This window comes from Echeneis naucrates, chromosome 20, assembly GCF_900963305.1.
Source record: "Echeneis naucrates chromosome 20, fEcheNa1.1, whole genome shotgun sequence".
Lineage (NCBI taxonomy): Eukaryota > Metazoa > Chordata > Actinopteri > Carangiformes > Echeneidae > Echeneis > Echeneis naucrates.
Genome location: NC_042530.1, coordinates 8,488,161 through 8,501,383, shown reverse-complemented (window position 1 = coordinate 8,501,383; position 13,223 = coordinate 8,488,161). Strand labels below are relative to the sequence as shown.

The following is a 13,223-nucleotide window of genomic DNA, read 5'->3' as shown; positions in this document are numbered from 1 at the left end:
CATTTTTATCCAAAACGGGGGAAGTTGTCGCTGTTTTTCGTCCGGTGCTTCTCTCGCAAATGAAATACTGCCACAAAATTCGACATTAAACTGGAGAGGTTACAGCGTCACCTCCATTGCTCTCTGTCCGGGCTGTCTCTGTCTTACTTTCTGTACTTCTGTTTGGCGTTATGATTTTTGTCCATCCCGCCGATTCTCGCGCCCAGCCCTCTGCGCAGGCGGCCTCGCTTCTGATTGGCCAGGAGCGGAGCTGAGAAAAGGGGAGTCAGCGCTCCAAACTGATTGGTCGCTGGCAAAGATACACTCTCTTATGATTGGCTAAAAGTTGGAGAGGCTTTGGTTTAATTGGTCAGAGGGTTTGAGGAGGCGGGCGTTGGTGGACACAACTGTACTGTCACCTATCAAACTAGAATGGATCTTTTCATCGGGCCGGGTTGGCTCAATACGGGGTGCGGGGACTATTAGGGGCCTCCTTGAGGGGAAATACGGATATTTTTGCCCTCTATTTCACTAGAAGCAAATGTAATTCAACCTCATTTCAGTTTGTTTTTCTTTTCCCAAAATACTATTATATATCATATATATGCTGTAATGCTATTGATTGCTTATGTTAATATTTATCTGAACATATATATATCTATAAAACAAAAAAACAAAAACAGTTGTCTTAGATACAGCATTTTTCAAACTAGAGAGCAAGTCTATATATGTTGGACTGTATTATGGACGCACTGTATGCAAAGGCAATCTCTTTGCATTAACAGCATAAAGTTATGCTGTTTTCAGAAAGAGAGACAGAGTATGATGAGTCAGGGTTTATTTTTTCAGAGAAAATTTGAGGCTTGCGATGCTCTAAAAAGTTGTGGAGAATATTTACCGCATTCAATTTCTTTTGTGGCCACCATAAATGTTCTGTTGCATTGTATTCTGCTGACACCTTCTGGACAAATGTTTTGCATCAACACGGTGTAACGGTTTAATACAAATAAAGCCCAAAAGACGATATTTGCCAGCAAAAATGTGTCTAGTTCATACGTTACCTCAGCTTACATTTTTACAGATCGCACTTTTTATATCCTTTGGTTAATTACAACATCGCTGGTGGTTCGTCTGCGTAGCATCGGCAATTGGCAGGTAGGTCTCTTCGGGACATAGCCTTTTCTAGGGGGAAAGTGGTGCAATGCGCCTCTAACGATGAAGACATGTCAGCATTGGACGTTCAAACCACGATTCCGAGATATATATGGAGATAGTATCCCACACTTGTCATGTGTATTTACTTTATAAATAATTTATAGAGTATAATTACTGTATCATAATTTTGACTTGGTCATGGTTGTAATGTTACATCTAATATTGCTATTTACTCTTAGTCATTTTCTTCTTCTGACTGTCACAGACAATGAACTTCTGATGTTCATCCTTGTGAAATCAGGACGAGTAGGATGATTTTTAGATATTAGGAAGGTCCTCCCTTTCTACCGGTAGGTGACACTGTTTAACCGTTTGACTGCCCAATGTTGTCATATCTGAGTTCAAATAAAGCTGTGCTAACGAAACCTAAACAATACCGGAAAATACTAGCATCACTCCAAAATTAAAAGCGGATTGAACCGCTTGATAAACATGCAAAGAAAAGTCTAAAAAGCCCAATGAATTAATTAGTATTCAATCAATAAAAATGCTACATATTGCAAACCTATACGATTTTTTAAGAATTCAGCTATTTTCATTTTTATTTTATATAACGATCCTGGCTCCGTTCCTCTTCACCCTCTGCACTGCAGACTTCACACACACAACACACCCACTTGTCACCTGCAGAAGTTCTCTGTTGACCGCCATCGTCGCTCTCATTACTGACGGGGACGATAGAGAGTGCAGAGAACTGACGCAGGAAATTTATGGACTGGTGCCTGAAGAACCACCTCCAGATCAACGCAGGGAAAACCAAGGAGCTGGTGGTGGGTTTCTGCAGGCGAAGACTCCAGTTGCTGCTGGAACAATGCCCCATTGTGGGACAAACAAAGGAATATCTTATAATGAAATTAATGTGTGTTTATCAGTGTAATAGTATCAAAGACACTTTGTGAAACTTCATAAAATGATGTAGTAGTACTCAGATAAGTCGATCTTAAAAACAACCTGAGTCGACCAGAGGGCTGTACAGTCAAAACAGAAATGCATAACAATAATAAATGATCCACACAGGAGCAATACACAATAAAATAAAGTACAGAGAATAAAATAAAATAATACTGCACTTGCAGGAACTGAAAGTCAGTGAGACGAAATGGTAAGGACAGAACAAATAAGTATGTATGTATTGGCGCATAGAGTAGCAGAAATATGAAATACTAAATTAGTACTCAAGTACATATATTGTGTTTTTATATATTTGTATTATGAAAAGTCGTACCGGAAGTACCCGTGTGGTTCTACGTCACTTAACGACAGTCGGAGGCGCGAGGTCCCGTGACAAATTTCATTGGAACTTTCAACGGCTGGGGGAGACGGACGTTTCCTGCTTTTCTCACTTGACAGACACTCATGGGCAGCAAGAAATCACACTTAAAGTTTGGGGAAGTTGGGGGCTTTTGTCATAACTGGAAGCGGACAGATGTTTGATTTGTCGGCAGTTTACATGTTGTAGAGGGAACGTCCTCGCAGGAACTACAAAAATTTGTGAATACCGCATCCAAATTGCTGAAGGTACGTGATGTTCATGTAAACGTCGGTCTCACTTTGCTAACCTTGAGCCTGTTAGCTTCAGGGGAACAGACACCTAGCATACAAAGCTCCGCTAGGCGTTACATAGCATCAACTTTAGACTTCAACACAAGTTCATCACAAACCAAACAGTTTTTAACCAAACAAAGTTTGGGTTATCTCAGGTGCCACATACGCCAGTTTTAGAAAATGTGTAGTCATGAGCCTCCGTTTGTTGATTCCAGATCGTGTTACATGTGGGATCTTGTTGGAACATGACAAACCTTTCATTTTCGTTTGAGTTTCGTTTGAGTGTGCGTATTTTGAGCGTGTCGGTGTTTAATTTGAGTTTGTGTGCTCAGCGCCTCCATTCTCTGGCTCATTTTTTCCTCCTCTCATCCATGGCAGGAAGCTCGGCCTGTGAAACACGTGAGTTTTCCTGGCATTTTCAAAAGTTGTACAGGTGTAAGTACACATAGCCTTTGGAGAAAATCATATTAAGATTGCCAAAGGGTTGAGTTAGAAATAAAAGAAGAACCAAGTCAGGCCCCTTCGATGCTGTGGGCTGGGGAAATGCCATCTACTTCCACATTATTGCTTTCTGAGTGTATAAAGGATGTGATAGGTCTCAATAGCTGTCAAATTTGATTCCCATATTGGATGTTGGTTCAGCTTTGTTGTATGGCCTGGAGCATGCCAGCATTTCTGAAGTGGATGATGTGTATGTAAATACATTAACCCCTTGTCATCCTTTTACGAGTCCAGCTGAGATCAAACAGGATAAATGAAAATTTGCCTTTTAGTCTACAATATTATCTCCTATGTTTGCAATAGACTGTATGTAAACTCTGCTTACTTTTGGCTTATTGTTTGACGATAATGTTTTGTAGAACAGGAAACGTTTCAAGTTATGAAATATGGCTAAGAAGTTCAAGTATTCCTCCATTTAAGAGCTCTACATCTGTAACAACCGTAGTGTGGGAGTGTAAAATCACAGAACCACCGTGGATTAGAATCTCACATGAACACTTACTTCACAGACAATTTCAAAGGTTTGTGCAATGGGAGAGTGCCACATTGTGTGATTTCTAACATGCTACAGCTGATGAACCATTTATTTTGTCAGTGCACATGCTGATTCAGACATGTTTCTAAAAGGAAGTAGGAGAAATAGTATGCTGACTGGATGTCTGTAAGCTGTTTGGACCGTCAGGTTAGTGAAGGAATTTGTCCGATTGCAGAGATTGGTTGCACAAACTGGGGCTGCACGAGTTCATGCTCTTCACACTTCTTCAGACGTACCTCTTCAATCAGAGATCTGTGTCCAATGAATTAAATTAAGATATGGATATAAAAAGGAATGTTGCTAGCTATTCAGGTATCTTACACCTATAACCAAGTCATAATAAAGGTCAGATATGACAGGTTGTGTAAAATTGGTATTCTCTTTGTTCATGCACTGATGTGTAAGCTCAAAACAGGCCGCAGTGGGTTATCTCCACTAACCATTTTTGATTTGCATCGGTTCTTGTTTTTGTGTTTATCAGTGGATACGTGCCTGATTGAGCTTTCACATCGGATTCTCCATTCTGTGTCGACTTCTGCTTTGTTTTCTCGCTCACTGTTTGTCACGCATGATACATGGCCACACAGGGGGGAAAAAAATCTATGCCCAACATCCCTGTTGGATATTCACAGGCAAGGATGTGTGTTTGAACAAAGCAGGAAGAAAGCTATTTTTGATCCTATGTAGTAGCTTAGCATACTTGTGGCTGTCAGCACAAGTTAATTCATGTTGGGGCTTGAAAGCAGGGGATGCTGGGCTTAAACTATAGCTAGGGAATATGCCTAACATTGATCTTTTTCATTTCCTTCTAATTATGCCTTTCCAGGCTTTGTTATCATTCCATATAACAAACTTAAGAAATGTCTGTTTGTGGGTGGGGTAAAACTGCTGCATTCTATATGAAGGAGCAGTGTCAGTGTCAGCTGAAAACCTAACTTGCCCAAAGTTATAGGTAATTTCCCCCTTAAAAAGAAGTATTTCTGGAATGTTATAAGTCAGGTCACACCCTGTGACGTATAGAGTCAGTTAACCATGAAAAAAGACACAGATGTAAGGCAGCTCAGAAAGGTATGCCATTTTTGTGTGTGCACCATATTCACCCAAACTTTAGGTTTTAGAAATATAAAAGATCCAGCTCTTTACCTTTAAAGTGTCCAGTACTGGGGAAAAAACTTGTAGTTGCAGTTTAAGTTTCTGTGTTAAGTGCTTTTCATTTCCAACAATAATATTGGTTTAAAGTATATTTAAATTTACTATTTAACTAACTGGTAAATTGAAATATTTCTTTAACTATTTTGATTAGCATTTAAGTAATTTTCCAAGCATTAATGCTTAACGCTTACAGGTTCAGTGTGATAGTGACACTAGTGTTTAGAGACAAAATTTTGGTCTGCTATTAGTCTCTTTGTGGTTAGTATTGATGAGATGGGGCAAACTGAGACTAAAAGAAAGTCAATTACAGGAACAAAGGAGAAAAAGGGGCTAGTGATGAAGAGGCCATGAAGGTCCTTCCGATAGCGCACATGCATTTTAAAGAGGGGATGCTTTTTTGCGGTTCCCTCACCCCAACGTGAGCAGAATGAAACATCCCTCTAGGATGCACTCATGTCAATACACAGAGGGAGAAAGTTGAGTTAAGGCAGGTTTTTTTGTGTGGTGTGAGCAAACAACAGTGAGAGTAACGGGGTAACATTCAGGGTAAGGACAAAAACTGCTTAACAAACAAGGGTGACCTCATGAACATCAAACAATGGACAAACCACAGCAGCAGACAAAGAGCTTTGTTCTAAAAGAAACAGACATTACATATCAGAGATCTAGTCACATTACATAGTGTTTTGCATTTATTGTAAATATAATACTTTAATGTTCTACACTCAGTTCAAATGAATACAGGAGATAGCATCTATCACAAGTGATTTTCTTTGACATTGACTGCTTGCTATTATAATCAAGTTTGGCCACCTCTTCCACTTCAGAGAAGTGAGGTCTTGACCTTTTTGTTAACAGTTGTCAGGGGAAGGAGTTAGCGTGGTTTCTCTCTTTAAACGTTGGGGAAGAACAGCTCTAGGGGGTTTACTCTTAACCTATTGTGCAACTGAAGCTTCAAAGACTCCTGGAAGGTTATTTTAAAAATGCCATTCAGCTGACCACTGCAAGTGAAAATGCCACAGACCCAGCATGTGTGAGAGAGGTGGTGTGAATGTGTGTGGGCTCATATGTGGTCACATTAGACAGGGTGTACATGAGACAAATATATGTGGAGGATATGTAAACTCATAGTTTACATATTTAAAGATAATGACCTTCACCACAAGTAGCCATGATATTTTCCATTTACTAAGTGATTTTTTTTTTCCGCATTGTAATAAAAAGATGAGTGGTAGGGTGGGACAATCTGGGGGAGGAGAGAGTTAACTAGTTACTCAGTAGGAGGGAGCCTGCCTACTGTCATGTTGTAGTTGGCTGATCCTCTTGTTGTTACCTGTGCAATCATGCATCAATCGTTATTCTTTAAACAAGCCCAGACTTTCGGACAAATTTTAATTTTAACATTTTAAAAGAAAATGGGTTTTTTTTGTTGTTGTTGTTGATTGTTTGTTTGTTTGTTTTCACATAATACTGTAACATACCTTAGCCAAGCTACCCACTGTACATCTCTTTTGTGTGAAGTACTAATTTATTTACAAAATCTTCACTTTGCATATAGGCATTTCCAGCGTGGAAAGCAACCAACTGCCACTTTTGGGTCAACAAGTAAACAAATGAGGAATCAACTAAGCTTAACAACAAAAAATACCCTATAAAAGTGTACAAGTACAAAAAATAATTTGGTAATATTTTATCAACAGAGGGAACTTTTATCCTATTGGCCAAAGACATCAAAACCTCTGGTGGAAGAAAATGTGCAGAGGTCAGATCTCTTCCTGAATAACAGATTGGTCTATTTTCTTTCCTTCAGTGGTGGCCAAGAATGGGGCTGGGCCAACTTTATATATGAAGTCTTATCCTGGAGGACACATTGCTTTATGACGTTACAGCTTTGAATGCCGACAGCCCATAAGATGGAGGAGCAGTCTAGTCTCCCCAGTGTCAGCATACCTTGCCACAATGAGCAGAGGGACAAGAAAAAGCGTTACACAGTGGGTGCAAAAATTCTTTTCATTCATTGTTAGGTAGCATGTCTATGTAGTAGTAGTTTTGCTTATGTATGTGACCATATTTGCATATTCCCAACCATAATAGAATTTTATGGCTCTTCTGCTATTCACTTAGACCTCCTTGGCATTTTTATTAGGTTTACAAGGTGATGGTCTCTGTCGGACAACAGGAATGGTTTGTCTTCAGGAGATATGCAGAGTTTGACAAACTCTACAACACAGTAAGTGATACAACCGTGACATTTTAATTTAGTTGCATATGAAATCATTTTTGTGTCTTGCTCGTCATCTTAACATTTTTAATTAATTTTCTATCTTTCTCTCATGTTGTTTAACATAGTTAAGAAAACAGTTTCCCTCTATGAATTTGAAAATTCCAGCCAAGAGGATATTTGGGGACAATTTTGAACCTGGTGAGCATTCTCTTGAAGCTGATGTTGTGTTGTGTGAACAAAAAATAATAATAACAACTCATAATTCTGTACACATATCCACATAGAAACCTGGCTTCAGACATGAAAAACACAAATTTGTTGAGCATTGTTTGAATTTGTTCTTGTAAATAAATAAATATCATTCCCCCAATAGAGTTCATCAAGCAAAGAAGAGCAGGGTTGCATGAATTCATCAAGCGAATTGTCTCCCACCCCCAGCTTTGCAACCAGTAAGTTTAGCTGTTTTCTGTTCATTATATCACTGACTAAGTCAAGAGGAATGGCTTTAATGATCTGAGTCTAGCGAGGTAATGACATTCACATCATTTAGCCAGGCTTCAAACAACATGAATAAAATAAGACAAATAAATGTTTTTAATTGGTGCTGGCTACTGGTAAAGAATGGCCAATAAGAATTGATCATTATTGTTCGTATGTATCTCTTATTTGTGTGAACTTTCTTAAAAATTTCAGTCCAGATGTGAGGACCTTTCTACTGATGGACAAAATGCAAAACTTTTCAGACGCATCTGAGGATGAAGATGACAGAGTAAGTAACCAATGTTGTTAAATCATTATCTTTTTCAATCCTTTCTTATTTTGATGTTGATCCATATGTGAATTCGATTAGGTTCTCTACCTCTGTTCTTGTTATCGCCAGACTGTTTTGTACTTGGTGACATCTGATAGTGTTTACCATGACTCAAAATAAAATTAGGCAGTAAACAAATTGCCCTCATTTTGTTAGCGAAACAAAAATAAAGGAGGGGTTGACTCTCAGACTTGGGATTCCTGGAATCCTCCCCCGTGATCCTGAGTTGAGTATGTTTTAGTAGTTAATGACATCTCAGTGGCTAATTTTGATTATTCTCTGCAATGTAACAGAATAACTCTACCTCCAGAAACATCAATTTGGGACCCTCTGGAAATCCACAGTACGTTGTTTTTTGTTTTTTTGTTTGTTTTAGCACAAAACTGGCTACCTTGCTTTTTTTTTTTTTATAATTTTAAACATTGGGGTTGTATATTCACATTAACATTGCATACATTTTTACATGAGTGTGTTAATTTAATAATTAATAATTTAATAATTTTGTATTGCAGTGCCAAGCCCACAGATTTTGACTTTTTGAAAGTCATAGGAAAGGGCAGTTTTGGTAAGGTATGTGAACAATGCAATACTGGAAGCTACAGTTGCCTTGACTGAATATTTGATAACTTTGAGTGATTATTTACAATACTGCAAAAATATTGTCATCATTGTAATAGTTTTGTTGCGTAAGTGCATTTGCTTCACAAGTTACTTTGGCAGAATTATGTTTAGGCAGATATTGCTAACCCTAAAGTAATTGTTTTACAGTTAGTACAGTTTGTGTTTCTGTGTTGTTTGTCTTGTGGTGTAGCAACAAGTTTTAGTTCTGCATGTGTTGGTCTCTCCATGTAGGAAGTGAGAATTGAATCGGGAATTACTTTGTTTTACCCTGCTGGGGTAACATTTTTCTCTGCCTTGTGATACAGGTTTTCCTTGCAAAATTGAAACATGATGAAAAGTATTATGCAGTCAAGGTCCTACAGAAAAAGGTCATTCTAAACAGAAAAGAGGTAATTATTTTTATTTATTTATTTGGTTTTACATTCAAATATGACCTCTCCATAGTTCAGGCATGTGTACATGAATTATTGGTATCCCACTGAATGACTGTTTCTCAAATCAGCAAAAGCACATCATGGCAGAGCGCAATGTGCTGCTGAAGAATGTGAAACACCCTTTCCTGGTTGGGCTTCATTATTCCTTCCAGACTGCAGACAAGTTATACTTTGTCTTGGATTTCATCAATGGAGGAGAAGTGAGTGTTTACTTTTGTGAATAATCTGGTCACAAAGAAATGAGTCACAAGGTCAAGAACAGCTGAGAATGGCCGTAATACAGGAATGCTATAGCTCAGAGCAGCAGTTCAGCAAGTTGATATACTCTTCTGGCAAAATTCTTATTTGAGGTTGCGTTATTATCCAGAGTAAATATTGTCTCTGAAAATTACTTCTTCAATTAATGACTCAAGTGTGATCAGCCTTTTTAAAGCTGCCATGTGTGACTGACTGAGTAAAAATCTATACCCAAATATAGCTCTTGATCTTGCCTTTCTGAACAAAATTAAAGACTACACTGTCAATGTGAGCTGCTCAATGGAATAATCATGATGGTTTATTAGTACTCTGAAAAAGACACTGTCAAATAATGGCTTTTTTTTTTTTTTTATAATAGTTGGGTATGATTAATGTTATATAATGTTATATATATTTGTGTGTGTTTAAGTAAATTACGAGCTGGAACTTTTCTTCCAGCTTTTCTTCCATCTTCAAAAAGAGCGGACCTTTCCAGAGCCGAGAGCAAAATTCTATATCGCTGAAATGGCAAGTGCGCTTGGATATCTGCACTCCCTAACCATTGTTTACAGGTATGATGGATCCTCGTGTAAGTTTACATTTAATGTAACATTTATGAAGTACTCTCAGTGATTAAAATAAAAGTTGTCTCTTGGCATCAAAATTTTAAATTTGATAAAATTTGGAAAAGATTTAACTATGTTTTGCCTTTTATAGAACTGTTGAATGAGTAGGCAATGAGGTTTCAGATCTATAACTCTACTTTTCATGCCTTGTAAAAAATTCTGAAGACTGTTGGGTTGCCATGGAAGAATTTGAATTTCATGTTATCAAATCATTTATCTCTGTGTTCGTAACTGAAATTCATGTCTTGCATTTATTTGCAGAGACTTGAAGCCAGAAAACATCCTTCTTGACCAAGAAGTGAGTGTTTTATTTCTTTTAATTAATGTGATTGATATAATCACTATAATATACAGACTAAAACTAATAGTAATTACGGTTAATCACAGAAAATATACAGTATGAGTATATGGAAATACACTGCATAAACAATAACTGTATATTTATTACAGAAGGGCATAATATACAGTACAGAGCATGAATTTGAGGTATATTTGTACCACCAGTGAACTATGGTGTGATTTCCAGCTCCAGCGGGACTGAACGTGTGTGATTTGATTAGGTCTTACTAATGATTTTCCTGCCTAGCTTTATTGAGAAAGTGAAAGAGCAGTGAACAGGACCAACTGAGCTCTCTGTAGCCAACATTCCTGGGCAACAATAGATTCCTCAGTCCCTGGGGATAATGAGCTGCTTGTGTGGCACATGTTCCCTAAAAACATCCCTCTCCTCTCTTTAAAGGGGCATATCGTTTTGACAGACTTTGGATTGTGCAAGGAAGGCATTTCCCAAACAGACACCACCTCTACATTTTGTGGAACACCTGAGGTATGAATATCTATATTTCTACTTGTGTAACAGTGTATAAAAAAAAAAAAAAATATATATATATATATATATATATTTATATATATATATTGTGTGTATATTATATTCATTTTTTTCATGGGGTACAATAGCCTTTAAAGAGCAAATGTAGTTGTTGAAATACATATGGTTGGTGTATTTTAGGTTGGAAGGAAATGTCAAACTTAATGTTATATTATTATGTTTGTGTGCTTCTAACAACCAGTACTTGGCTCCAGAGGTCCTGAGGAAGCAGCCATATGATAATACAGTAGATTGGTGGTGTCTGGGTTCAGTTCTGTATGAAATGCTGTTTGGCCTGGTGAGTTTTGAGTCCCATTTCCCTAAATCACCTCCTGCGTTTTATTTTTCACCATCTACCACACAGTTGGCAGTGGCTGTTTTTTGTTTTGTTTTTTTTTGTTTGTTTGTCCCCCCTCCCCCCCTCTTTCTCTCTTTGATGGGTGCCTAAAGTCCTTTTAAATGATTTTCGTGACCTGAAGATTTACCATTGAACTGCAGAAAATTTGACAGCTGGTTTTAGTTATTTTAGTTATGGCACTTTAAATGTGTCATACTGACCTCTACCCAATTCTTTTTTTTTTTTTTTTGTCTTAGCCACCATTCTACAGCAGGGACACGCATGAGATGTATGACAACATCCTCCACAAACCACTGGCTATGCGTCCTGGTGCATCAAGCACGGCTTGGTCTCTGCTTCAGGGCCTCCTGGAGAAAAATGGTACCCACAGACTGGGGTCCAGGGAGGACTTTGTAAGTGGATTACTCTAATTGCAAAATCCAAATACAGACACTACAGATACAGAAAATTTTGAGCTCCCTCTGGTGGCTAATCTTTATAAATCATAGATTTCATATTACATAAGAATTTTATGGTATTAATGATTTCTTTTCTTTGAAATTGTCTATAAATACAAAATTATGTCAAGGTTATTCATTCTTCATTTTCAGAATGAGATCAAAGTGCACAACTTCTTCTCCTCCATTAACTGGGATGACCTTGAACAAAAGAAGATCCCTCCCCCATTCACACCCAGAGTGGTAAATATTTGATCTTATTCAGTAATTAAATGTTTATCATACTATACATACAATAAAAACAACATGCATATATTGTCTGCTCTTGGCCTTACCAAATGTCATTTGCATGTATTTAGTAAATCCACAATGCAACATTTAGTGTCCAATATTATTGCAGTTGCTATTTTAGTAGCAAGATTTAGAATTATTTCCAAAACCCCTACACAGCATGGTCTACACAAACTGATGTTTTAATATCCCTTAACTGATTTGAGAAATTCTGATTTGTACGACTGCACTATATGTGTTTTTATTCCTTTTCCCCCAATGTTTTTCCAGAGCTCTTACTCTGATATCTCAAACTTCGATCCTGAGTTCACAGAAGAGATGGTCCCCAGCTCGATCTGTTGGTCTCAAGAACATTCCATAGTCAACGCCAGCGTAATGGAGGCCGATGATGCTTTTTTGGGCTTCTCTTACGCACCTCCTTCTGATGACTCTTTCCAATGAAACATTCCCATTAAAGGTCTTCAAATGCCTTAACTATTGTAACTGCTTTTAATTAAAGGGAAGCATTTTATACCATGAATAAACTTATCCAATGAAGCCAAAGCAAGCAGCTGAGAAGAGAAAGCACTTAAAACAGATATTGGTTGGAACAAAGAGCTCCAGAAAAGTCTTTATTTTTTACTTGTATATATTTATGTAAACAAAATTATCTATCTATATATATCTATATATATCTATCTATATATATATATATCTATATATATATATATATAGATATATATATATATATATATATATATATATAAAATTGAGGATTATTAATTATAAAAAATTAAGGACAGCAATTCTTCATCGATGTAATTTCTTGTGGTTTCTAAAAGGAACCTTTATAAAATCTTAGATTTATCCCTTAAATGACACAAATGAGTAGTTTTCTGAAAAACTTGAACAATTCAATCGCCATTTCACTGGAAAGGCGTTTGTCTGTGTAATTACTGTAAAAATGAACAGATATCATATTCATACTAACTAAAATGGAAATAGGGATTACTTGAGAAACCACTGAATTAAGCATTTTGCTTTATAGGTCACATTTGTAAAATAAAGTAACTATTTTTTGGTTACCTTTTAGTCTATCTTAATGAATCATGCACAATTATTATTATTATTATTTTTTTTTTTTTTTTTTTTGAAGATGATGATTTGGATTTGTTTTTGTGTTATTCATGCTTTAACATTGATTCATATTTGCAGAAATGGAAACTGCAACGTTTCATTTGGTAATTCAGTAGCCCTGTACTCCTACAAAATAATAAATAAATAAATAAAATAAAACATTGTCTGAGCATGTGTTTGTCTTAGTTTTTACGTAGAATCACAATTTGAAGAAAATTTCATATTTGATTCAATCACATCCAGCACCTGTGTAGTTTCCATAGCAACTTGGTT

General features: G+C 37.0%; 1 protein-coding gene across 1 annotated transcript; it reads left to right on the top strand.

Moving 5' to 3' along the window:
- Window positions 1-2,508: 2,508 nt before the first annotated feature.
- On the top strand, window positions 2,509-13,084 carry sgk3 (serum/glucocorticoid regulated kinase family member 3). Its single transcript, XM_029528921.1, has 17 exons — window positions 2,509-2,712; window positions 6,738-6,918; window positions 7,074-7,157; window positions 7,277-7,349; window positions 7,525-7,600; window positions 7,845-7,920; window positions 8,256-8,305; window positions 8,475-8,532; window positions 8,889-8,972; window positions 9,086-9,217; window positions 9,714-9,826; window positions 10,142-10,178; window positions 10,620-10,706; window positions 10,951-11,046; window positions 11,343-11,498; window positions 11,697-11,786; window positions 12,105-13,084. The coding sequence occupies exons 2-17, from the start codon at window positions 6,823-6,825 to the stop codon at window positions 12,273-12,275; spliced, it is 1,479 nt and encodes a 492-aa protein (XP_029384781.1). The 5' UTR covers window positions 2,509-2,712; window positions 6,738-6,822; the 3' UTR covers window positions 12,276-13,084.
- The last annotated feature ends 139 nt before the right edge of the window (window positions 13,085-13,223 follow it).

What these genes read in the sequence shown, in the direction of transcription:
- sgk3 (XM_029528921.1), top strand. Translation starts at nt 6,823, where the DNA reads ATGCCGACAGCCCATAAGATGGAGGAGCAGTCTAGTCTCCCCAGTGTC. An exon ending in TCCCTAACCATTGTTTACAG is followed by an intron (nt 9,827 to 10,141) that starts GTATGATGGATC and finishes ATTTATTTGCAG; the next exon opens with AGACTTGAAGCCAGAAAACA. An exon ending in ACATCCTTCTTGACCAAGAA is followed by an intron (nt 10,179 to 10,619) that starts GTGAGTGTTTTA and finishes CTCTCTTTAAAG; the next exon opens with GGGCATATCGTTTTGACAGA.